A 26,249-nucleotide genomic window follows, 5' to 3' on the forward strand; every position below is an offset into this window, starting at 1 on the left:
CAAGCTTAATACATAGGCATGAGACATGTGCATTCCAAGGTCACACATTGCAGCACCACTGACTGGCTTCTCTGCTTGCAGCTGTGCAAGAGACTAAGACACTCTTGGAAGAAATACTACATCACGTTTCTTTTTTACATTTTGAATTAGTACAATTCTATTCACTATCCAAACAGCAAAAGTAAACCTGAAATTCTGACCTTGCAAGATTTTAAATAAGAACAAATACAGACAGATTTGTATTCTGGCAGGCAAATTTTTTGCATAGTGTATTTAGGATATTGTTCGAGTACGATAGGAGAACAACTGTATAAGCTGATTTTAGAGAACTGATTCAGACAAAGCTTCTGCTGATCAGTTTCCTAATGCCCCTTTGCAAAATAGAAAAACAAACAAGTAATTGCAGTAGTGGAAGACATCTTCATTGTTTTAAGGTAGTTGCTGACCACTTGGCAAGTTTATCCTGTGGTTTTGCTTCAAAGACGAAAATCAGGCAGAGACATAATTAGCGAAATACCAGAGTCCTCATTCACTTCCTGAATACAGATTGCCTTATGCATGGGGTTTGCCGTGGACTTTCAGAACAACCTGCTGGCATTGGTGCGTCGTTCTCAACGTGGGAAAGCTGTACAAGGGAAAATAACCACCCAGAGACAGAAGATGAGAACAACATATTGTTGCTGGGCTGATTCTTGCTTAAATGCAGGGCTCCAAGTACTGCATCTCAGCTTCACTGTTTATGCCCTAGTCCGTTTGTGCCTTGGTGATGAGCAGCACCCAAAGATGGCCGCAATTAAGAGAAAAGCAACAAAAACAAGGCAGAAGATGCCAATCACCACTAGCCCTGCAATAGCCCAGTCACTTGTTGCAAGCCGGTTCCTTAGTTCCTCCAGAGCTGAGGATTTCTCTTGTACTGATGACATGGTGCCTTCCACCCTGCTGGAGTTAAACAAGAGCTGTATCAGATATTGACATATCCCCTCTATGCTCTGAACCACTATAGCCACACATGCTCTGTACGCTGGTAAGTGTCCCTCTTCTGAAAAATAGAGTCATTATTCACAGAATCTGGAGCATAAACCAGAAGCAGCATAACTGAGGCTACTTTAGCAGTCAGCTCTTCAGAGACGTAGAGAGGAAATCTGGCTTTGCAAGATTTTGGCAGCTGAGACTTACTTTAATCGTAGCCTATCAATATTTTTAATATAGCACCTCTCCCAGCATGTTCCATGTGAATCCTTCAGCTGTCAACTGTACAGCCCATACATAAAAGACGAGCATTGAGTGGGAAACCTTTAATTCCAGTGGAAAGAAAATCTCTGAAAATGAGAGTAGAGCACTTAAGTTCTGAAAACACACTGGAAATTAAAAGAACACTTACTTAAAAACAAACAAAACCAACCAAACACACCAACAGCAAGTACAGAACTTAACATAGAGCTTGTCATCTCCATACAGCTTAGAGCAGTCACTTGCATGGGAATTGTCTCCTGTTCATGGTTTTAATGTTGAGCCACACATTGTGGGTTACTCTGCAATAGAAGTATAAGTTTTCTGCCTGTTAAGTACTTAAATTCAGCAGTAATTTAAAGTGGGATCTCAGTGGGCTATACACACTTGCTCTGTCAGTGATACTTTGCATAATAACTTCACTATCAGCTGTCTTAAAGAACAATATATCATCTGTTTTAGAGTATCTTGGGGCTTTACTAAAGCTTCGTTACTAGGTACTTCTCAAAGGAAAGGAAGACTGGATTATTTCTCACACTTTTCCCCAAATTTGACTACAGACCTAATGCAGGAAGAGGTCTTTATTTCAGAATATTTGCCTGACTTGTTGCCTCTTATGTCTGCATCCTAAACAGTTTGTGAAAATTATGTAAAGTGTTTTCAGCCTCAGCAAGTCACACTTGACTGGGAGCACCAGCTCAGACTTCAGTTTTCTGAGACTTTTGTTACTTCTTAAGTAGCCTAAATATTGAAGTATACACTTTCCATTTTGGAATTATGTCAGATCACCAAAGTTAAACAAAATACAGAAGCTGCTCTGAATAGCTTCCTTCTCCTTCAAAGAGAAAGCAGTCTAGATACAAGCTCTGTAGACCTAAAGATAGAAAATACATATGACCTTAGAAAGTTCCTGTCTCTTTTGATAAATCATAGTTAATCTTCTGAACTAGGACATTTGGAAATTGAATACAAATTGTATTCAATTTTATAAATACCTGAAGCTGTTGCGTTTGCAGCAGACAGTTCTTCTGGTGCCTCTTCTACACCTGCTTGAAAAGACCTTGACCTGTGGTTAAAGATCCCTTTACTACACCTGCACAGCTGGAGACTTAGCATGGAAATTACCTATTTGTACTGCAGTAAATGTTTAACAGCTGGCTTTCCTGCAAAGGTGTGGCTAATCTAATCCAAGCCTTGAGCTTAGTTAGAAAGACCCAGTTCACACATCATTAAGTTCTTCCTCTCTGTGCCTTTATCCACTCATGCACCTATTTGGGTGCTTGTAGAGGTCTGTGTCCTCTATCTTAGGAAAGTTGCAGTGGGGAGGGGAAGAGGAATTTGTTTCTTGGGTCTTGACTGTGTCTGTATTACAAGCTCTGTTAGGAGGCTGCTATGTGTAAAGTGGACTCTGAACAACACTACCCTCTAGTCCAAATTTCATCATGACAGGTTAGGTGACTGAAGTCATAGAACCTTGTACTGCTGTTAGCTGCAGCATAAACTCTTCCTGTTACTTTCTTAATTGAGGAAGAACAGAGGGAAAGTGCTCAAGAGAAGTGGGAGGGGAGAAGGAAGATTGGAGTGATATGAGTGGAAGGAAACCTCCTTTTCACAAGCCAAGCAAGTCTCTTTGAAACCTGACAGATGATGTTACAGAATAGAAGCTATTCCATTAAACGGTCATTAAAGCTTTAGCTGCTTCTTCTGTAGAGGCTGTGATCTACTTTGGGTTTCTCAGGAAAAGAGGCAATTCCAACACTTGTACCATCAGGACTGAAGTAACTGTTTCCCCTTGCAGTTTCTTCCGGGCTCACTCAAACTGCTGTGTTTGAAACAGTTTTTCAGTAGTCTGTCCTCCTCTGTGCTTTCTGAAACAGAGGATCCATCCTCACTAGTGCTCAGGGCATTCCAGGTCCCTTTGTGTGAATAAAGGATGAAACAAAGCAGCAACAAAAAATGTCAGGTGCAGGCAACTGTGCAGAAATTGGCCCATGGCCCCTTCTCTCCTTTGTGGCTTCTCCAAAAGCCAGATGCATTCTTTACAAAATTGCTTAATTTTCTTTCCTTCTCTCTGTTTTTTTTTTCCCTAACAGCACTGTATCTATTCTCTGCTTCTAATTCATGAACTTACAGTGGGAAAATAAGAAAGGAGCAATTTCTCTTATCCCCTGCCTTGTATCTGTCAGTGGTTTAACTTGTAACACGACTGGGAAAATGTAGCTGTGGCTTTCCTTTCGCAATAGCGCCTGGCAGCTCGTTCCCATTGACAGCAACCTGTCAGAGCTGTTGGTATGTTTCCAGCCTGCTGAGCTTCCTCCTAACTGTTAGCACAGCCTGGTTCCATGCTGCTGAAACATTTCTCAATGGGATTCTGTTAACTGCTGGAGCTGGCACTGTCTAGCACAGGCTAGGAAAGAAAGAAAGTAAGCTCTGTTCTTTCACAGGTCTTGTGATTTAGCTTAGAAACTGAAATGTCTGCTGAGTCTGTCTACTGCAAAAAAGAGGGGTTCTGAGGCTCCCTGTGTCACCTTGATTGTCACTTGTTTGTAAATGAAATGTGCAAAAACATCTGACAGAGAGGTTAATGGGATGCATCTCAGCGTGTTGAATGCAGTAAATTGATGCCATGCCTCAGCTTAGCCTATCCTAGAATATTTGTTGGAAGTGGCAGCTTTGGGACAGCATAATAAAGGCCAGCAATTTGTTGGCCTTAACGTGGCTGTGTGTGCAGCAGCTTATACAGGTACAGTCCTCGTTTTATTGCAGTTATCAAGTTGGGGCTCAAATGCTTAGTTTCTAAGGAACATCCCCATTTTCTGCTGGAAGGTTGTTGGTTTTAGTTAGTTTTTTTAAAATGTTGTTTCTGTTTTGTTTTTAATTAATTTTAAAGTAACGTTGCTGGTTTGAGGAACTTTGTCAGAACGTTTGGACTATTCTGTGTGTTGGTGGCTGCAGATTTATTCCAATATGCAACTGGAAAAAAATGCAATATACCTAATTTTTTTTTTTTTAAGTGCATTAAATACATGAGAAGCTGCTGATGTAACATGCATTCTAGTAATTTGGGCCAGGCGTCAGAGAAAAGAGGTCTCTTTACAAAGTTCCCATTTTGTTGTCCCTTCTGAAGCATGAAAATACTTAAAATCCCACTGTTAAAAACTTGATTCTTTTTTCTCTTGCTGGACTTGGTTCTAGTGTACATATGTGTAATCCCTTTGACTCCTGTGCACTTAGAATGTGGAATGCGAGGGTTAGAAGATGGCTTATCTTTGAGTACTCAGCTTTTTATACCTTCTCATAAAGGTGACTGTTCTCACACTTTGGGCTGAAAAGAAGCCCAGTGGCTTGCAGAGTTAGATGCAATACGATGATCTTGCATTTGGCTGTCCCAGTTACGAAAGTCCTTGTCTGCACCACAGCCTTGTACTTAGAGAAATTCCTAAAAGTTCAGCGCAGTGTAAACCAAACATACACAGTGGCTGCAGCATGGAATAGGGTTTTATTTTCACTTGGTAACTTCAGCTGTACAGGCCATTCTTGGCCGTGCTTTGTCACAATGCCAGCTGTCAGCTGCTGCATGTATACCCTGAAGTGACAATTACCATACTGCGTGTCACTCCTTTGAAATGCCTTTGTGTCTGCTAATAAACATACCTTAGGCATATTGTTTATGTCCACTGAAATAAGCTGCACACAGTGCACTGAGTCAGGCATACAGGTCCCTCAAGTAAGGATGGGGGTTTGTCTGTCTCCTGTAACTCCCATGCTCTAAGGACCACTCACCTGCAATATGCAGGAGAGCTGAATTCATGAAAGATCTAACTACCACATGGGAGCTGGGAGGAAGCACGTTTATCAAATTAAACTGTAACATCAGTGAATTTTTCCCAAATGCCTTCAACTTTCTGTTTACAGAGGGTATTGCACGTGATCTGATTTTTCTTTTGGACAATTTCACATCGTGACACTGACGAAATAAGGCAGGGAGCATTTGTAGTCAGGGAGCTGTACACGGAGCCTCAGAAGATATATTTACATCAGAAGGTTGACAATTTGTTGTTTTCAGCAGTCATCTCAGCTAAAGGTGTCTATTGCACATGGCTTTTGAGAGAGCAGGTTGGGGCTTGATCCAAGATGTACTGAGCATGTCAGCATCCCAGCGATGTCAGTGGTTTTGCTAGCACCCAGCATCATCCTTCTGGATTAGCCACTTGTGAAGATAGTAGGTGCTCTCTGGCCACATGGCAGCTCACACATTCTCTGTGTTGGTCTGTGGCCTGATGCTCACAAAAGGAACCCTTGGCTAGCCCAGCTGCAGGACTGTTATTGGGTAAGTGTGTCTGTTTTATCAGAAGCAGGTATCTGTGCACTCCCAGCCCACCCTGAACAGGGAGACAGTTATGGTAAAGTTGTGTTACCTTTCTGCTCACACCATGGAGCCCAGCAGTAGCTGTCAGAGAAAGAATGAATTTCATGCCGTGATTTCTGGTCCTCTGAGTGATACTCATTAATATTGTTAATGCCATTTCCAGTGCATTAGTGCTGAGAGTCATTCCCTTGGGACTGAATCATGATGTCCATGCATGTCCTTGATAATGGGTTTATGTCACCTCTTGATGCACTTCATGGATGCGCAGTCGGGCGGACTTGGGCCTTCCTACGTCTGTGGTCAGGACCCTCACTGAAGCTACAGCAGCTATAGCAGCAGCAGCTGCAAGCAATGATCATCAGCACCAGAACAGTAACTGGAAAGAAAAAGAAAAAGGGTATTGCTTCATGACATAGGGGGAATCACTGGAGACTAACCCCACAATCTCCTGTAGGCTATCTGAGCAGCAGAATGAACGGAGTCAGGTTTCTTGATGATTACTTTTTTGCCCTATATCCCCACCTCCCTCCTTGTAAGTTCCTGCTCTCTTGTATTAGTCATCCATTTAATCTGGACAAATGTCAATGCACCTCAGGCCTTAGTAGGAGCTACAGGTGTGCTTGGCTTGTCAATAACTGTGCTGATTGGCCAGCTGGCTGTTCATAAGGTTAAGGAGCTAGGTATGCAAATTTCCCCACAGCGTGGGTGCTGATTTGGGGTTTTCCCCTTTACCCATCCTACTTGCTTGTATTTTTCCATAGGCAAGACAATAACAATAAAAATATAGAATATACTTATTTGTACATCACCTTCAGACTGAAAGATTGCTTTCCAGACTGTGGCCGTAGAGCTCATCCACTGCACGCACAGAACTATTGTCATTACTGGATATTTTCTGCTCTTACGAGCTGTGTACCAAACCATGCCAGGAGCAAAGCTTTGTGGTGGATGCCCTATCCCTGCAGACATTCAAGGTCAGGCTGGACCAGGCTTTGAGAACTCTAATCAAGCTGTAGGTGTCCCTGTTCATTGCAGGGGAGTTTGTCCCTTCCAACTCAAACAGTTCTATAATTCTGTGATAGCTTTACCAGCCTTATGGGCTGTTGTTTCAGAGATGACATGCAACAGCTAAGTAGAACTATGCACTGGAAAGGATGGAGATCAAATACTCCCCACGGTTGTATCAGAAGCAACTAGAAAGGATTTGGCTAATCAAACTGGCAGTTCCGTTTCTGAAGAGTACGTGATATTTACCCTTGGAGAAGAATAGATATTTGTGACTGGGTTGGCTTTACTCTTTCTTCTGTATTAAGCTTGAGGAAACAGATACTTCAAACACAGGGTTTTGTTTCACAAAGCTACCTTATTGTTATTCTACACTAGGATGTAGTGTAGAATAACTACCTTAGTGTATTATTATTCTATACTGATGATCAGGGTTGGAAGGGATACTTCAGGTTATCCACAGTAGAAAAGGATGCCACGTTTAATTGTGCAAAACCCATAAGGAGCATGTGCATGCCTGCCTGCATGTGTTCTTTAGAAGTCTGAAGAAGGGCTGCCAGGTGTTCTGAGCTGTAGGGAATCAGCTGGCATTATGAACAACAACAAAAAAGCAGCAGGTGTGTCTGTTTCTGAATTCCAGCCCAGGGAGGAGTGTCCAGGCTGCACACACACCCTTCCTTCCAGCACTGAGGCTGGGAGAGAGCTGCACTCTGAGGGGGTGGGCCTGCCTTCCTTGCTGCTTGTTTTCCCATTATTTAAGCAAATGTGGTCCCCCCACACCCAAGTAGCTCTTATTTGTTCCTTCCATGCCATCCTCACACAGAGCAGCAGGAGGGATCTTGCCATTAACAGAGAAAAATAAATAGGTTCATGTGGAGCATACTGGCTTACACCTAACTAAGCACAGCAGTGACACTCAGAGCCTCAGACTTGCGTATATTTCATGGCAGTGAGGCCCCCAATATCATTTGTCATAAGCCATCTCCCATGCATCAAAACACTGCAGCAACTCTGAGTTCGTTAAAATATCGCTGTTTAAACTAATGCTAAACTAGAGGAACCTTGAGGAAAGTTATACTGTTGCCTGTGATGCACTGCACGTGTATAGAGATACACACAGAATACTAAAAAATGACCTAGAAATTAAATAGAGCCTCAGTGAACAGCCTGGAAAACAACTGCCAGCAGCTCCGACCCATCAGCAAAGACAGCAGAGCGAGCTGTCCCTGCAGAAGAGACATTCTGACCCCCCTCCACCTCCGCCACTAAACTTACCGATAAACAGGAGCACCACACAGAAGGACACGATCTCCACAGGGTCAGCCTTGGGCAGTTTCTGGAGCTTAAGGAGAAGCTTCTCGCCAATGGTTTGCATTTCCTTCAGAAAGACTTCAGAAGACATTCTGGCTCAACCTCTCCAGCCTTTGTGCTGTAGGAAAAAAACAAATAGAGAATAAACCTTTTCACTGACTAATGCTAGGAAGCTGCCAGCCTTCTTATAGAGGTGTTGATCACAAGTAAAACAAGTTTATCTGGTCTCAGTCCTCATTCCCAGTAGCTAAGGTGGAGGACTATTAACTATCTGCGAGTTCCGGCACTGTTTTCATTTCAAACTCTGGCTTTGAGGGAGCTTCTGACAGTTATGCTGTTGTGCAAAGGTGAAACGGTGTTTCTTCTGACAGGACACTTACTCCAGCAGGCACAAAGTCGGGCAGTGGCTGCTCTTGCCTTCCACCCAATGAAAATAAGTTTTGTTTTGCAATTATGCCGACTTGTCTTTCCAGAAAGCAATGCAATTGCAAGGTAACTTGTAATGCTGTACTCCAGTAGTACGTAGCTCTCGGTTGTATGCTACCAGGAGCGCACAGTAGATCCTTTGGAAGACTTCCTGCACTCCAGCTGTAGAAAGCCCCTTCAAAAACTAAGCTGTTTGGCACTGCACAACAGCACCTTTCATAATGTTTTGTCACCGTTCAGTAAAACTGGTTGATATGAAGAGCTAAAGCCCATGTTCACTGGGGACAGCTGGATGCTTTTTAAGTTATTCCAGATGACTGCAAGTTTGGTATGGTAAGTTAAATGTAGCCCTTCGTTCTATTTTAATTTTTAAGCCACAGTCTATTCTAGTGTAACAGTCTGTTTCTAGTGTATAAATTGAACAGTGGATGTCCTGTAAGCTGTAGCTGTCTTAGATGCCTCAGCTTCACCACCAGTATTTGCTGTTCTTTTGCCCCCTGAGCAAAATTTTGGGAGGTATTGAAACAAACAAGCTTGCAGGAGAGCTATGGAAGTTAGAAAATTTTCCTTTAAGTATGCAGCTGGAATAGCTGAGAGTTTGCATGAAACAAGTGTTTGAACTTGCAGATGGATTATGGCTCTTATATCAATGAGAGTGTTGTGTCAAATGATATTATATCAGAATATACTAGCTTGAGTGTATTGTAATAGTCAACGCTGTTTTATGGGACTTGAACATTGCAATTTAATTTCCTAGTCTTGTTGATAAAACAAAGTCAAAAGACCAAGACAGTACTTTCAGAATAAGGCAGCTTGTTCACTGCTGCACATCTGGTTTGGTTACTCAAACACATGGATCCTTGGAGTTCAGTTTTTCTAAACACGGAGGACAGAGAGACCGTGGCTGTTTCTTTGCATGCTGGGCTTAAATACTACAGTGCCAAGTAAAATCACATCGTGTGTGTTTATGCAGTCCAGAAAGGGTTTTCTTTGTTCTTTTAAATCCAAGCTAGGGAATAAAAATCAGAACCAGCTGGTTTCCAGGACTTGGGGGTGGATGGAAAAGACACATCTACAGAAAGATCTCTGTGAAACTTAGCAGGAAGGCATTACTACGGGCTTCTGACCTGAGAAGGTCACTTTGGGGACTAGGGCTCGTTCTGGATCATTGCCATACCTCAAGTGAGCTGCTCCAGAAGTGGTTCCTTTTCCCTTTGTGCCGCGCTGTGAGATTCTATCAGCAGGTTTCCAGTTTTGCTTCCATTCCAAGAGATGGCAGTATGGGCAGAGGTGAAGCGATTCGTGTTTTCTGCTCTTGGCTCTAGAAGAAAAACTTTAAAATAAATTAAAAAAAAACCCTTATTCCTGGCTCTAACATACTAAAAAGGTTTGTTCCCTTTGTGGCTGTTCCTGCCTGCCCAGCAGTTCTCCTGGTAAGTAAGGAGTCTGCTGTAACCTTTGGTACCATGGTTTCAGCTGCAACAGGAGCAGCAAGTATGAGAACTGGCCTTCTGAAGTTTGGGTATACAGTGGTTATACAATGTAAAATTGGTCATTAGGGCTGTAGAACTCCACATGGAGTAACGGAGTGTCTATACTAAAGTGATAAGGACTTCTCATCCCAGTAATGGGCATTCCTTCGCTCACGGTACCTGATCTGGTGGAGCTACGTGAAGGACTTTTGTTCTAAAACTTGCAAGGAGTGTTGCTTGTTTGAACTCCTTTAGAGACAAAGATTGAAGTCAGTGGTACAGTCTCTATGAGGAAGCAAATGTTTTTCCACTTGGCTGCACTCCTGAACTTCTGACTGTGCGCTGGCTCCAAGGGCTCTCACAGCTTTGGGATTTGTGCTTGTGGAGCGTAGCAAAAGGGTAACTTTTTCTCAGAAAAAAATAAATAAAATAATATTAAAACTCATGAAAAAGGCTAGTTATATTCATGGATCTTTGTATCTTCCATTCTCCTTGTGTGTAAAGATTTTGGTCAGGTTTAGCTTTGGTTGAAATCTTTTTTCAATTGATTTCAACACACACGAGGTCTTACCCTAAGGCATAGCATGAGGGTAGTGCTGGCTGTGTGACAAATTGTCCCATGAGTCTGCCTTGTCCCCCCCATCTACAACACAGCAGTGGTGACACTGCTCACAGATTTCAGAGGGGAACTACAAGAATTAATTCCTTTTTTTTTTTCATGTTTCTGTGTTCGAGTAAGCTCAGTCACCAACAGCTGCGAAGCCAGGTGGTGCAGGAGATCTGGTCGAAGCAGTAACTATAGTGATTACTACTGAAATGGGCAAGTCTTGAGAGATTTGAAGTTTAAGGTTGTAAGTCTTAACAGATAGTTTACTTTCTAAGCCTGGATTGCTGTCCTATGGCATAGATTCTGTGGGGCTTGGAGCAAATAATTCTCTGCAAATGTTTTTTTTTTCTCAGTTGGGAATCTCTTTGCTCATTGCCCTTCCTTAGAAATGCATCCAGTGAGGATGGGAGCCCTCCAGAGCAGAGGGAACACAACTGCTGGGGCAGCAAAGCCAACGGAGCATGTTACAGGAGAAATGCTGAGTGACCATGGAGCAACGCAGTCCGTAATGCCCCATCAGACAAATGTCATGAACTGTTTCTGCCGTAACAGTAGCTGGAGATGATACAAAGTGAAAGCAGGGAGTTGGATGACAAATTTGCATAGAAAAGGAAGTGAACACAGCGCTGGTGCCTTGTGACTGGCAGTTTGGAAGCTTGTGCTGCAGCGCGGTGGCAGCCTGAAATTCATGGTTTCAGCTGTTTCCTCTTCTGGTTGTTCATTAAAAAATAGCTCATCAACCCAGTGCTGGCAGTGGGACTAGGTCATCCAGCTTCCCTGCTCTCCTCTATGTTGCAGGGCCTGGTAGTGGAAGGAGTAAAACAAATCTCTTAATTTGGGTTTGGATTTGGGGGGAAAAAAAGAAGCCAGAACCTGTCATGTGCCTTGAATTGTCAGCTTTGGTTGAAAAGAGAGAGCACAGTAGTAATGCAGGGGGATGCCTGATGTTTGCAGGTGTGCTGCAAGGATCAGATGAGCATTGAACACCAAGGAAACGTGTTCTATGCTTAGGGCACCTGTAGAGTTCGATTCCCAGAAAATGCTGATATTTGTTTTTAATGCAGATTCGTCTTGCTGAGTCTACTGAATAAAGCTGTAAAAATTGCCCTAATAGCACTGAGATTATCTTTCTGAGCTATTTTAATGGACTTAAGCCGTCTTGAAGCGCTCACAGAAGTTGGCTGCTCCGCTTTTCTGAGATTAAAGCCATTAAAAGGCCTTGATCTGGAGGCATTTAAGACAAAAGCTTCGGTCAGGTTTGGTGTTGTGAACTGGCTGTGTGTGGTAGCTTCCAGACTTGAAGCAAGAAAAAGAGCTGCACATCAAAACTGTATCATTTGTGTGAGCTTAAATCTACTGCAGAGGAATGAGGCGCTTTTTTGCTTATAACCATGATGGCATTTGAGCAACCTATTTCAGCACAAAGAACGTGAATTTCAGTTTGTGGTTTAGCCCCAGGACTGGAAGTTAGTAACTGCAGGCACTCTTCCGGACCTGCCATGGATGCTTACTGGTTGTGTGACTTAGGGTAAGTCATCCCATCCCATGCCTCTGTTGCACAACTTCATTTCTGCGAAGCTACAGAGCATGTAACCACCATCAGGGGTTGGATTTGCTGGTTGTTGTGTATCCATGTCTCCAAAACGTTCTGAAATATTTAGATGGTAAGTCCCTAGTTTTGTTGCAGCTACACAAGGAATTACCTTTGCTTGTGAACTGCCTTGCAGTCATTGATTCAGGATGAGAGCAGATGAAAGCATGGCTTCGTGGTTGCTCCTTGCCAGTCCTGCCCCGTAGGGTTTTATTTCTCTTGGCGTGACCTCCCAATCCATTGATTTTACTGTGCTTTCTGAGAAGCTTTGCTTACATGGGTTTGTTGCTACAGTGATCTAAAACTGGAGATGAAGCCATGGAGGCTTCACCTCTGGTGATGGTGCCCTGAAGCTGCCAATGCCTGGAGCAATAATCAAGGCCCATGAAGGTGAGTTCAGTATCCTCCCCAGAGTACTCATTGACCATGTCAGACCCTACGGTCTGTATTCTGCTTGCTGTGCCCAAGCAAGCAGAATACCAGGGTAACATCCTTCGTGTAGAGTTGTCATTTTTCCAAGACTGTGGCTGTGCAGAAGCAAATGCTTTATGTTGTTCTTACTCAGTCAAATCCAGTAAGCTGGCTGAAATTGGATCAGTGAAGGAATGGGAAACCTTTGTGGGCTGTGGTAGCTTATTTGGTAGGAAATCCTAGAAGGCAGTCCCAGCCTCTCAGTGGAGCGGAGGGTGCTGAGCAGCTGGAGGAGAGATGCTTTCTGTTCTGCTTTAAAATAAGTTCTGACTGTATTTAGTCATTTTCTTAAGAACATGAAGGCTTGGTCAGTTCCTAACCCCACCACCTTTGTTCTTGGTTCCTGAAACACGTTTTTGATTTCATGTGGATAAAGTCTGCAGATTTCCTGTCCTAAAACAGGCTTGGTCTGCTTGGTGCTGTTATAGTTTAGATGCATTTTGGCAACGCATGTAATGATCCTTGTCTGATTGTTTATTGTTCTAAGTTTGTAATGTACTTCTGAGATGAAAAGGGCTATAGAAATGCAGTGTTATTATCAGTGCATGGTTTTCTCTCATCATTGTTAGTGCAGTGCTTGCTGGCAAGACTGTAGTTGACCAGCCATGTGAATCCTAGCTCTGGTTCACAGGCAAGCCCTTTCTTTTTCCTAAAACAGGAGCAAACAGAGCCAGACAGACCTATAATTCATTCCCAAACAGATGAAAATAGTTTCCAGTATCGAGAGAATTCAGCTTTTTAACAGCACACACCCAAACTGGTAAACTGCAGCTCCATGTCATGGGAGAAAAGCTTTGACTTTGTCAGCTGGTCAGGAAAGGAAGGCCATACATTCCTCCAGATCAGAAAGCAGCCCTGCCTGGGTAGCCATTTGGCTGGACACCCTGTCATCTCCACCACCCACTATTTGGAGACTGGTTTTGAGGCAGCAGCATAAACATTGCTTTCCTCCCCTACAACCTAATATTAGACTAATATAAAAAGGCTCTGAGTTCCCTGCAATAGCAGTTGGAGAAGGTGAGGTGCCCATTAGGGCGCTGAGCTGGCTCTCTGCACCTCTGTGGAGCACCGTGGTTTACTCCAGTCCATCCCACAAGCAAATCCCCATCACCCCATAAGGTCCTCACTGCCAGTCCCATTTTTAAGAAGTGGGGAAACGAAGGCACAGAGCCATCCAGTGAATGGAAAAGGTCAGTTTTAAAAATAAAACAAGAGAACTTTTTATAGGCCAAAGGGTTGCTGATGCTTGAATCTAGCCTGAAAGTCTCATCTAATATTAGCAAAACAACAGTTTCCTAGGACAGAGGTGACTGTCTGACTTCAGAAACATCCTGGGATCTATCGGCAGTTCGGTGTTTGAGGTATGGCTCTGGCAATGGAAATCCCTTCCCAACCTGCTTGCAGCCACCCCGCTCTCCGCTCCCAGACAATGACACGCATTGTTGAGCTTTGGGAAATCTGCTCGTCCGGTCCCGGTGGGGCTGCGTGCTGCGTGGGCAGGCAGTGCTGGGAGGCTGGTGCTGCAGGCGGGATCTGCAGTACCTCCAGAACCACTTTTGCATTTCACTCCGGGGGAGAGGCCGTGTGCTGTGACAGCTGTAACACAAGCCATGTCCCGCTGCCTTTATCCAGACATGTGTTTCATATTGCTCCCTCCCTCCCACATGTATGTACTGCTGCGCTGGACAAGCCCCCAGCCAAACCCGTTAAGGTTTTCGTTCACGAGGAGAACTTGGCCTGCTTCCCTCCTTCCCTCCCACTGCCTGTCTCCCCTTGCTCCTCCCCCTTCCTTTTTTTTTTTTTTCCCCCCTAAACTTTGTTTTTCTCCTCCTGCGTGAAACCATCAGAACTGCAACAAACAAGAGACCCTTCATTAGCGGGGTGGAAACTTGCCTCCATCCCCTTTGAACCTCGGGCTAAGCTGGAGGCGTGTGGCTCCTAACCACTGGGTCTTCTCACGCAGGCAGCTCCAATTCCGTCTCTTTGTACAGGACCTGCCCTCCCTTCACCCTAATGGGAAGGAGAGAAGTGGAAATACCTGCTCCTTAACATTCCTCCATACAGGCACGTGTGAAATGGGAAAGGCATCTTCCTGGCGTTCTGCCCCTCTGCCTGTTGGTACGCAGCTGGCTGCCCCAGTGCCCACTGGAAGAGGCTCAGCTCAGGTCTTCTGAGCACAGCAATCAGCTTCACACGGCACAAATGGGGTTCCTCTGCTCGGCCTCATGCCAGTCCCCCTCTCCCTGCCTGGCAGCAGCCAGGTGGCAGTGCAGGTTGTGAGACACCCCTCTGTAAAACCACAGCTCACAGAGGGGAATTTCTTGTATTCAGGGATTGTTTTCCCTTTCTGCTTCCCTTCTCGCTGTCTTACTGATGGTACCGTTGGTGTCAGCCGTATACCATGTATGCGTGCATGTGTGTCCTCTCAGAGAAGTGGCTTCCCATGCTGGTTTGACTGTAAACCACCAGCTGTGCTGGATACACGCTGCTTCGAGTTTCTTGTTTTTTTTCTGAATTCTCTTGTTAGAAGCTGTGTAAAATCTTTGCATTTATTGCTATTGGACGCAGATGCTTCGCTTGCACAGTATGCTACTTTCCCGAGCAGGGTTTGTTTTCTAAGCTGTTTGCTTCAGGATTTGGGAGATAAAACTTGGCTCCAGCTGGGAGGAGCTCTGGAGCAACGCTGTGGCTGCACCCCCGGGTTTGACGTGCACTCCCTGTGCTGGCAGCTGCTCCCCAACGGCACATACACATTGCACAGAGACACAGAGCAGCTCCCTCACCCAAACCAAGTCCTAATGCATCAAATCAGCCCTGCAGAGAATGCCCTGCGCTAGACCTGCTTATCATCTAAGGTCACATTCCATAGCAGCAACAGAAAACCGAGCGCACAGCCTTTCTAATCAACAAAAAAGTTGCTTACCCCTGCTCTGGCTGTAGGAGCAACGCAAGGCTGCAGGCTGGATCCTTTTGTTAGCAGTCCGGCTGCAGTGCAGCTTTCTGGAATTCTATTACAAGCTCTCCCCTCACCACCTTTGCAACTCAACGTCCCTTGCAAACAAACTCAGGCCAGCGAGCTCTGCTCGTAGGCTGGTTTTGCAGCTCACCCTAAAGAGCCCCACCAGCTCCAGCTACTTGCTAACCAGCTGAATGCGAAGGTGCTATGGTTGACCGAACACCAGCAATAGCCTTACCCCAGCCGTGCCACGAGCTCTCCTCCTCTTGTTTTCCTTCTGCCTTCTGAAACTTTCACGTCATCCCTCCCCTCATCCCGGCTCGGCGCTGGCTCTGCTCGCTCAGCACTGACAGCCAGCTGTTATCTCTGCCTCCGTTTGCCGCCGGCTGTCGCGGAGCAGCGCAGTTTTGGGTTACGTGTGTGCCAGGGCGGGCGGCTGTGGGGAACCCTCCCTGCAGCCCCCGCCTCCGGGGCTCGCTTCTCCACATCCCCTCCGAGCGAGGTTTTCTCTTCTCTCTTTTTATTGCAGCGTTTTCTGGAGCAGGGCTTGAGCCGATGCTCACCTTGCGCAAGTTTGGGGTTGTGTTAAAACAATTAACTTCGCTCTGTGCTGCCCAGTTTCCTTCCAAGTCCCAGGGGAAGGAGTTTTTCTGATGTGCAAAGTTGCAGTGACAGTGCAGCACAACGTGCTGCTGCTGGGAGCGGGGCTAATGCGGGCGGTGAACGTGCTTCGTGCCCTTGGCCAACTCATTCGCTTTCCCAGTGCATTGGGTTTTTGCTTCTGGTGGGCTGGGGACAGCTGATGCCCGCTGGCTTGGCTCTGGATTGCTGAAGTTCAGCTTCTGCTACAGAGCTACAGCCCTTCAGATGGGTGCAAAATGGTAATACCCCATCAACCACCCCATTTGTCCTTCTTTTTCACAGAATCATAGAATCACTAGAGTTGGAAGGGACAATTAAAGGTTGTCTAGTCTACCTCCCCTGCAGTGAATTTGATAGAGCTCATTAAATTGTTCAGCAGCTGGCATCTGTGTAAATAATTTGTCTTTATGTGATTTTTGTCTTTTTAATACTGCTTTCATTTCTTGGGTTTATTTCAAGACTTGCTGTATTTTTGGGGAGCTCTCTCAACGGGGCTGTGTACCCTCCTTTGGATCTTAGGAGGGAATGCTTTTTTCCTGGTGTATTCTGGCTGAGGAAAAGATTCTTCTCGGATATGTGACTTTGTGTCTTCTCTGACAGCTCACCCATTTCTACTAATTGTAGCAACAGTTGTACTGTTCTACCTGATCTACCAAAGCAAGGAGTACAAAAAGGAGGCATGGTGTAGGTGTCCGTAGGGCTGGGGTAGCACTCTCCTGACGTGTATTACCACTGACAAAAATACATGAATAGACTTGGTTGTTATTTGCTCTTCATCCTATATCGTGATGTAAAACCTGGGTAGGATGTCTGTAATGAAACACTGATTTTACTTAGACATTTCAGAGACCAATGGTCAGCTCATACTTCCTCCTGTTGAAGGCTAGGGGAGAAAACAGTACAGTGTGTATTGAAAAGACTCAATAATTTTAGGACATGTGTAATAATGCAAGCTACCATTAACTGACCTAAATCTGCTGTCCATCTCCTGGGCAATTCTGGGGGGGCTCATGTGATGTGGGAAGTTTCCTCACCGTGACAGCGTGTAGCCAACTGTTTCAGGACCTTGCATTCAGCTAAGCATCAACCCAATGGTTCCCCCAGCATCCATATTGGTTCCTCTGTTTAGTCTGTCAACTCCAGTTCTGGGACTGCAATTTCATTCTGCAACTGAATTTCAGTGACTCAGCTCATGACTATCATTGGGTGAGGTGAGGCTGTGACCCTGATTTGGGTGGTTTTGTGTGCAGATGGAGGCAGTTACTGCAAGCTGGGCCTGACTTTACAAGGCTGGTTGACTTGGAACTTAGAATCATAGAATCATTTGACTTGGAAGGGACCCTCAAGGCCATCTGGTGCCAGCCCTGCACTGAGCAGGGACACCCACGGCTCCATCAGTGCTCAGAGCCCATCCCTGACCTTGGCTGTCTGCAGGGATGGGGCACCACCACCTCTCTGGGCAACCTGTGCCAGCGCTTCACCACCTGTAGTGTAAAAACTAATTCCTTACATCCAATCCAAATCTTTCCTCTTTTAGTTTGAAACCATTTCCCCTTGTCCTATCGCAGCAGACCCTGCTAAAGAACCTTGAACCTCTCTAAATTCCAGTGACTTCAGAGATGATCTCTGCTTCCCCACAGCCTTCCTTTAGGGTGTCTCTCCTGTTTGCTTTAAGGGACAGGGGTGTACATGGATGTCTTTCCCCAGCATAAGCCTGGTGAGTACTGTAGGAATGGGGTTGGATCTGACCACTACTGTATGCCTCAGTTAACTCTGATTGGGATCAGTGTGTGTCTGAGAGAGAGACGGGAAATAATGAGAATGCCTTGCTGTTTTTTGGGGGGAAACTGACAGCTCATTGATACTTTTATAGTCACGAAGCACTGGCAGGACAGGCCACACCGGCCGTTCCTTAGGAAAAGTACAATTAGGGGATGTTGCAAGCACTGTGACAGTTTTCAGATAACAGCAGAAGGTTCCTTCCCACACCCCCACAAGGCCAGTCCGAAGATAAGAACCAGTAGTTGGTGCAGCAGTCAGCGAAGCATCCCACAAAAAGGAACCTTCTGTCCCTAGTAATGTAAAAAGAGTTCAACTAAAGGGCACACCAAGACCCCCACCACAAAAAGACTGAGCATGTGCAAGGAGGCGGAACCCTATGTTAATAACTTTGGGGGAAAATATTGAATATGCATGTGCTTTCCAGGAAAATCTTTACACATGTAACACAGGTAACGTATATAAGCTGGAGATCTTTTGTGCCAGGCGTGCACATTAAGTGGAGAGATCCCCCATGCATCCGATGCCGTAATAAAGAGTGCTTCTTAATGCCACGTTGGTCCTAAGGAGTTTCATTCAGACTGGAGTTTGTCCGGTAACAGCAGGACAGGCTGCAGCAGCAGTTCTTTTGGAAAAGCAGAACAAGGGGATCAAATGAGTTGTCCCCATCCCAGTTCCCCCCACCCCTCCCCAATATATGAAAGGAGCTCTTTCTTCGCGCGCAAGGCACCAGTGAGTCAGTGCTGCTGACATAAAGGCAGCTTTGTGGGAGCCCTTTCTGGGCTTTCGGTCCCCGGGCCCCGCAGCACGTCACCGCGCTGCAGCCCTCACCTGAGCAGCACCAGCCCTTGGCACTTCAGCACTCACTTATTTCCCTGCTTGGCAAGGGTGAGCTGCTGCTTTGCTCGCTCTTCTGCTTGGCCAGCTCACCAGCTCAGCGGAACTCATGGGGACGGGTGAGCCAGCTGCTGCTGCAGACCCTTCCAGGCTTTGTTTGTGCCTTGTACCCATGCAGTTATGCTGGCCCAGAAGCGTGCACACAAGTTCACAAGCTGCGTTTGTTAGTCAGATCGCTGGCAAGTTCAGACTTGTCCTAAAAGGTTTTTAATAAGAATAAACCAAGTGTATGCTCTTGTGGTTTTCCTCCCTGTCACGCAGTTTTTGCACACAAAGTTGGTAAGCCAGCTGGGACACTCCTTGGTAGAGGAGCAAAATCTCCACTTTGATCTTCTTTGCAGTAAAATAATTCTCTTATTGCGGCTTGACCGCAGGATTTATCTCTAACTGCATGGTTTTGTTTCTGTACATCTGGTGCTGGGATTTTGATTAAGGCACCACAGGCCACCTCTGCTGTGAAACCCAACTTTTGAAAAGCTCCTCTGAATTCTTCCAGCTTTCTGAAAACAAGTGGCTGCCCTGGTTCTTTTTCCTCTGGCAAAAACAGTATCTTCACTCATTTAACTTAGGGAGTGTTCTAGAGGAGAAGTGGCTTCCTGCCCGTATTGCTAATGAGTGTGTATCTGTTACTGAACTTTTTTTACATGTCCCAAAGCACTGATGTCTGCCAGAAATCTTTGAGGATTGCTGGAAGAAGGATCTAATTGTCTTCACATAGCTAGTTTGCTAAAGCTGGTAGAGCTGGTTGTGCAATGTGTGAGCGCATGGACTGGTTTACATGGATGCTGGACTCTCCCCAGACTGGCCACTGATCACAGAACCATAGAATCATAGAACAGTCTGAGCTGGAAGGGACCCTTAAAGGTAATCTGGTCCAACTCCCTGCACTGAGCAGGGGCACCCACAGCTCCATCAGTCCTCAGAGCCCCATCCAGCCTGACCTTGGCTGTCTGCAGGGATGGGGCACCTCCACCTCTCTGTGCAACCTGTTCCATCTTCTGATGGAAGATATTGGGCCAATGATGCAGAATTAAGAACTGCATGTTCCATCTCAAAGATGATTTATCAGAACAGATTGACCCCACTGTTTGTTTTATATGTGGGAAAATGAAAGCATACACTAGGCACAGAAGCCAAGCTTCCTGCTAGAATAGACCTTATCTGCAAAAAAAACCCTCAAGTCTTTACCGCATGAAAACTTGCATTTGGAGTGTGGAGCTCTTCAATGAAAATAATCCCCAGATCATTTTTCCTTTTGTCTCCTAGATGTCGCCACGCTGCCATAGCGAAGTACTTTGGCGACGTCACTCCACCTTGCAATAAATGCTGTGATTACTGCAAGAACCCAGAGGCAGTGAAAAGGCAGCTGGAGGCACTGGAGCGCTGCAGCAGCAACTGGAGCAAAACTTGCATCGGGCCCACAGGTTCCTCCTGGGACAGCTACGACCCGGAGCTGTACGAGGGGGGAAGGAGAGGCTGCAGAGGTTTTAGCAGGTCTGTACTTGGTAGCTCAAACCCAGTTCATAGGAACTATCAGAGAGAAGAGAGCATCTCCCAGCTGCGGGCCCAACCATTCCTATTTTCAGCACGTTTCGGTGTGGTGGTAGTTTCCTGTAACTTCCTGGCAGCAGGAGCTGGAATTTCATTTTCCACACACTTTGGCAGCCCGGATCAGATTCATATCCCAGAGAGCCAAAAGCTGTTTTGAGTGACCTAAGCATTGCCCTGCAGAATGTAACTGGTTCAAGAAACTAGCGTGACATTTGTAAAAGCAGCAAATGGGCGCAGCTCTGTTTGTTTGTAGTCACAAGGTTCAGAATGTTTAAACTGAGACCAGCATGACAGCAAAGTATGATGTGATCCAGAACTCATTCTTGGCTTAGTGCTGCTGTCTTTGGGCGAGCAGACTGGGGCACCAGTGACAGGACTTAGTCATCAGCGTGGATATAATGGACTCCAGTGTCAGATTCTTCTGCTGATTGGTAGATTTTAGTGTTTCCCCATTAGGCTGACAGCATAAAGAAGATGTGCAGTTGGAAACATGATTTATTCTGTGAAATGCTTGGAAGTGTGGAGTTGACAACTTCTCTTTCTCCTTGTTCTTTGGCTGGGTTGCAGCCATTGTGCTGCCCTGCCATGATGCAAGCTTTCCCGTTCTCATTGCCCATGAAAGTCTGCCAGGATGCACAGCGCTGTCAGCTGGCCCAGCCCTCTGCTTTTCCTTAAACAGCTTGAGTCTGCTGCCCTTGTTCTTCAGGCACTTCCAGCTGAGATAGACAAAACTGGTCTACTTGTGACCTAAGCCTGTGTTTGATCTCAGGACCTGAGAAGACACTGCTGGGGAATGGATGCTGTGCCCTTTCTGCCATCTAAGCTCCATGGGATGTAAAAACTGGTAGATGGAGTACATGACCCAAAGCAGTAACTTCTCAGCCCTGTGGCAGAAGCTGTCAGAGCTTCTGAAATGGAGTCCTTCATTCTCAGAGCACTAGTTATCTGCTCCTAGTTCATGAGATTAATAAATCCCGTGGACTCTTTGGTCCATGTTGAGAAATGGTAGTGAAAGTAAAAGCTAAGAAAGGCTCATTCAGAAAGGCTCTGAAATGCATCTTCTCTAAGTCCTGGGACGACCCAGGCCTGTGCCTCAGTTAATGCTACATCTACAGAAATGTTTGTGCCTCTTGTTTTCCTTCCTTGTCCAGGTATGATGAAGAAAGCAGTGGGAATGGGGATGAAGCCAACGAAGAGAGTCGGAAACGGGAGTGGGACAATTTCTACAAAAAGCAGATGAGCCTGCGCAGAGTGAGTTGGTGTAGCTTTGTAAGAGATTCACAGGTTGTTTGCATATAGTCTTTATGCTGTGAGCTTGTCTTATAGATATAAAGGCTACCTGGCACTAAATGAAAGTAAGTTATTGCATCATGCTGTTGCTTGTTCTTTTTTTTTTTTTACTGATTACCTCTCATTTGTCACATTCTCCATATTCTGGGCCAATCTCATAACGTAAAGGAGTCCAGCTTGCCTGTCTGCAGTGCTCATCAAGAGGATCCTGTTGTCTTTTGCAACTCTGATATTAGTAAAAACAGATTTCCCCATCACCCTCTTTTGCATATTCCTATAGGAAAGATGAACTTCTGGCTTTGATTCTCATCCTTTGTCTCCTTTTCCCCATTTTGCTGCCTCTTTAGTACCTTTGTAACTTGAACATTAATTTTCCTTGCAACACGGGGATAAAAATGTGTCTTTTGTTTTTCTAGACCTGCATGTGTGTTGCAGGAATGGAAATGTTTCACTGATCCTTTTTTTCTTCCAGGGCAAAGAACCAGAAAAAGAAGATTTTGTTCCTCCAAGTAAATATCTTTGATTTATAGTGGGTTTTCTTTGGGAGAAGGAAGCCTTGTACTTTGCAGCTGCATGTAATTTATGTAGCATCAGCACTGGGGGTATCAATCCCTAGGCACAGGGGTTGGGCTTTTGGCTGTGAAAGTTTGGCTGGAGGAGGGGAATCAGAGTTTAGCTTTGGTTGGGGTGAAGATATGGAATGCATCTTTCTGAACAACTTTCCTAAAAGAGACAAAAAAGAAGGCATGTTGTCTAAGCTGACCTTTTAGGCTATTTCTACAGTGTTTATGCAGCAATATTCAATTGGACTGTAAGGAAACTTTTGGAAAACTTTGCCATTTGTATCTGTGATACTTGGAGCCCTGTCTAGCAACACAGGTCTTACACTATTGTAAATGAGTACCTGATGGTTCATGTTGCTCTATTCAGCCTCTTTAGTTTTGGTTGTTTTTTTTTTTTTTTTTCCTAAGAACTGGGATGCCTTGAGCTGGAGTGATTGTAGTGGTTCTTGGCATCACTGTGTAGGAAGGAACAGGCCAAGCAATGCTGGACTAGCATCCTACTAGTGGGAGCTGAGATACCCTTCCTCAGCTCCAACCCTCCTACAATGCCTTTTCCAAATGTCTCTTGTGTGGCAGGTGCAGACTGCCCCTTGAAGGATGCCTTCAGCAGAAGAATCTCTAAGCTCACAGTGAAGGTAAGAAAGGCTGTTTAACCTTCAGCCTTGCTGACTTGCAAAGAAGAACAAAGGTTCTTCCTGCCCTGTTCTTAACTCCTTCAGGGATAGAAGTCTTAGGGGCACTATGATTTCATGTCTGAGTATCCTGTGTTTCCTAGGGTCGGGAACACTGCTTGAAGATACTGGAAGAAGCTTTGAGTGCCAACCAAGAGGTTCCAACAGCAGTAGGAAAATGGTATGAGATGAGAGAAAAGGGGTATTGCACTGAGTCCCTTAACACAGGGCTTACTCTTCCCCAAGCAATATTACCACTCTCAGGGAGTGCCTTCTTATTTGATCCAAGGCTGTAGCTTTAACAGCATCCTTATAGCGATGTTTGGGGTCAGCCATAGGGATTCCTATGTCCGATTCCTCTAAATCAATTTGATCCTAAAAGTCACAGTTCCTCCTTATCCCACAAGATGGGGATAGAGTACTTCCAAACAGATCAGCTGAACAGAAGGACTTCAGTTTAAATCTGTTTTCACCACCTTTTCCATTCCCCACCAGATCAGTACTGCGTTGCTTAAGACTTAAAGCATCAGAGGTAGAAAGCTTTGTACTATCAGGGAGATGCTTAAGCATTAGTGTTCCCTTTGCAGATGTAGAAGTGTGTCTTGCCAGAAATCACCCCAGCCTGTGTTACAGGTCAGACCCTCATGCCTGTGCTGTGGAGCTGGAATATGAAGCTTTCAGAACCAGTAGAATGGCTAACTCATACAAGGCATCCGTGCTAAAGAAGGTAGGGCCCAACATCTGCTGTTGCTTGCCCTTGCCTCTTAACGTGGTGTGGCCTGAGCTCAAAGGGAAATAGGGTAACATTTGCATAGGAGAGATGAAGGAGAAGCTCCTGTTTGCCTTGAATGCCTTCCAAATCTTTCTTCTTGGTTTTATTTCCAGGAGAACACAGAACTATGATGGTTTTGCATCCTTGTTGGCTATAGCGTATGAGTCTTTGGACACCTATTTATCAGTGCAAGCTTATCCAGATATCCTGTAGGTCTAGCAATAGAGGGAATGGGAAATTCTTCGGACTGTTACTGACAATAGAGAAGCCTTAGTTTAGGCTAGCTAGTTGCCATACGTCTCTCTGAGGATGTTCCTGTTCTTTCTGGCCACTAGGAGTTTATTTCTATTCTTTTTTTCAGGTAGCAGAGATCAACAAAGCATCAAAAGAAGGACAGTTGTTCTCAGTCTTTGGGTCTGGAACTGGAGGCAGCAGCAGCTTGGGAACAAAATCTGAGTCTCCAGCAGAGGAGGACTTCCTCCCTGCATCCCAGGTTTACTCGGTGAGTGAGCACAGATGGGATAGACAAGATATGGCTTATCTACCTGCTTTTTCATGATTGTTTTAGTTTTTTTATGGCCATAGGTATATATTCAGACTGGAATTGCTTTCTCTGTCCACCCTTTGTTTTTGGGATAAGAACAACTAGTCATGCTGGTTCCTATTTGTGAACCTATGTGCAGGCTGTACAACAAATAGCTTTTTCTGATCTCACTCTAACCAAAGATGCAGTCTGTTTCCTTACTGTGGGACTATGACTTTAGTCTAATCCATTTCCCTAAGGTCTCAGTTGATGGTCATGATGATGAGTCAATTTTAGAGCCTTCCTCAGCTTACAGCTGCATGCACTGTAGTGTATTGTACTCAGAAGCTTGTCTCCTTTTAGAGTTCTGCACACAGGCCAGAAAAGACATAAATATCTTCTCCTTCCTTTCTCCCTAGTTCAAACCCAAGCGCGTGGGAGCTGGGTTTCCAAAGAAGTCCGGCTTGTTCCAGACAGCCTCAGAACTGCTGAAGATCCAGGAGGACAGCGATACAAAGCTTGTCAAAAAAGAAGATTCTCCAGAGAAACAAGACAACAGCAACTGCAGTCTGGAACTGGACACAAAACCCATTGTTCTCCAGAAAAAAAAACAAGCAACCAAAGCAGTGTGTAAGAGTGCTGAGGTAGAACTGGTCCTTCCTGAAAAGAAGGAACAGCAAGCCAGTCCAGACAGAAAAGCTGCCCTTGGGGATAGCCCTGTTAAGAAGACTAAACCTAGCAAAAAGCAGCAGATGCTGGCAGAAGCAGCCAAAAAAGAATCACAAGACATTTCCAAGTTCTTCTCTCTTTCCAAAGGTGGATCTAAAGCCAAAAGTTGCAGCTCAACAGAGGAAGTCAGCTGTGCTGCAAGCACACTACCTCAGGTTTCTTCTCAAAGCATATGTCAAGAGAAATCAATACCTCAGGAAAACAAAGATGCCTCTGGAGAAGATGTGACAGGACAATCCCAGGGGGAGAGTGAAGAGCTGGGAGAGACAGAAGGAATGCTGGCTGAGAGGGACGAGGACTGTAAGACCCAGCAGGCTGCTGAATCCAAACTCCTTCAGGCAGAACTTGATCTATCCAGGTAAAATCTCCACCTCTCTCCTCTCTGTGTTGCCCTGTTAATCAGCTGCAGGGCCCTGCCAGCCTTGTCCTGAAGACTGGGAATCCATATTACATCTCTAGGCTGGTGAGGGAAATTCCTGCTTTATCATGGAGAATCTCATGGCCACTGAAAATTGTCCTTCTCTCCACTCTTTCCATTAGTGTTGCTGAAAATGTTACAGAAACTGAACAAGCTGTTGTTGGGGAAGGTCAGAGTGGGAAGCGACAAGGATCAGATGAGGTAAGACTTTAATGGATGCTGATTTTGACTACTACTGCTCACCTCATGCCAAGGTTCTCACTTGGAGTGATGTTCCTGGTCTGATCTTCACCTGATAGCATTATTTACCTGGGGAGGGCCCAGCTGCAGCTGCAGTGGAGAGGAGAACTGTAGATGAGTTGCCTCTTGATGTCGCTCTGCTGCCTGCAGAACCAATGCCAGCAGCTCAGAGCGCAGTGGAAAGCTTCTGCTCCACTCTGCTTTGTTTCATCTTTTCTGCTATCCATGTGACTGTATCTTTTGCTGATAACTTGCCTGGAATGAGACTCTCCACCCCTTCTAGATCTGTAATTAACTATATTTAAAAAGTTGCTTTCTCAAGTTTTGGGAATAACCACAGCTCAGTGGCCCATGGGACTACTCAGAAGTGAATCACGCACACAGCCTTTCTTGCCACTCAGTCTCTGCTTCTTGTTTTGGCATCCCAGACTGCCTAGGAGCTGTCTGTACTGAAGAGTGCTGTTTTATCCTTGCTTTTTTTTGTTGTTGTTCTTGAACAGGAGTGTGGCACTTCTGAAGAGGCTGATTCTTCCTGAGGGATATAATCTCAGCAAACATCCTGGGGAATCTTTTCCTGATGGCCTTTCCTGTATAAAACAGGATCTTGCAATTAGCTGCCTTAATAAGAGCACAAAGAAATAGGTGGTAGTCTTAACGTTTTTTTTCAAAGCCTGCGTAAGAAAGTATGTTATGTCTGCAGAGCTTAATGTCCCCAAAAAGGAGTTGCATAGACTCC

At 45.2% G+C, this 26,249-nt stretch overlaps 2 protein-coding genes across 5 annotated transcripts in view; one reads left to right on the forward strand and one right to left on the reverse strand.

The window, feature by feature from the left end:
* Positions 1-26,249, forward strand: part of RECQL5 (RecQ like helicase 5) — a 37,232-nt gene that overhangs the window by 8,750 nt on the left and 2,233 nt on the right. For all 3 annotated transcript variants that reach the window (XM_021414838.1, XM_021414839.1, XM_021414840.1), the window contains exons 9-17: positions 20,023-20,250; positions 21,459-21,558; positions 22,070-22,106; positions 22,737-22,795; positions 22,936-23,012; positions 23,465-23,558; positions 23,965-24,105; positions 24,546-25,213; positions 25,396-25,474. In XM_021414838.1, the coding sequence (XP_021270513.1) occupies positions 20,023-20,250; positions 21,459-21,558; positions 22,070-22,106; positions 22,737-22,795; positions 22,936-23,012; positions 23,465-23,558; positions 23,965-24,105; positions 24,546-25,213; positions 25,396-25,474 (1,483 nt within the window). The remainder of the gene's footprint in view (positions 1-20,022; positions 20,251-21,458; positions 21,559-22,069; positions 22,107-22,736; positions 22,796-22,935; positions 23,013-23,464; positions 23,559-23,964; positions 24,106-24,545; positions 25,214-25,395; positions 25,475-26,249) is intronic.
* On the reverse strand, positions 237-15,658 carry SMIM5 (small integral membrane protein 5). Of its 2 annotated transcripts, none has more exons than XM_021414848.1 (4): positions 15,406-15,658; positions 9,519-9,662; positions 7,880-8,033; positions 237-5,975 (listed from the first exon to the last, which is right to left on the reverse strand). In XM_021414848.1, exons 3-4 carry the CDS (start codon positions 8,004-8,006, stop codon positions 5,854-5,856), a joined length of 249 nt encoding a protein of 82 aa, XP_021270523.1. In that variant the 5' UTR covers positions 8,007-8,033; positions 9,519-9,662; positions 15,406-15,658; the 3' UTR covers positions 237-5,853. The 2 variants fall into 2 exon arrangements, with proteins under 2 accessions (XP_021270523.1, XP_021270524.1); XM_021414849.1 differs by having other exon boundaries at positions 9,519-9,674.

This window comes from Numida meleagris, chromosome 17, assembly GCF_002078875.1.
Source record: "Numida meleagris isolate 19003 breed g44 Domestic line chromosome 17, NumMel1.0, whole genome shotgun sequence".
Classification (NCBI taxonomy): domain Eukaryota; kingdom Metazoa; phylum Chordata; class Aves; order Galliformes; family Numididae; genus Numida; species Numida meleagris.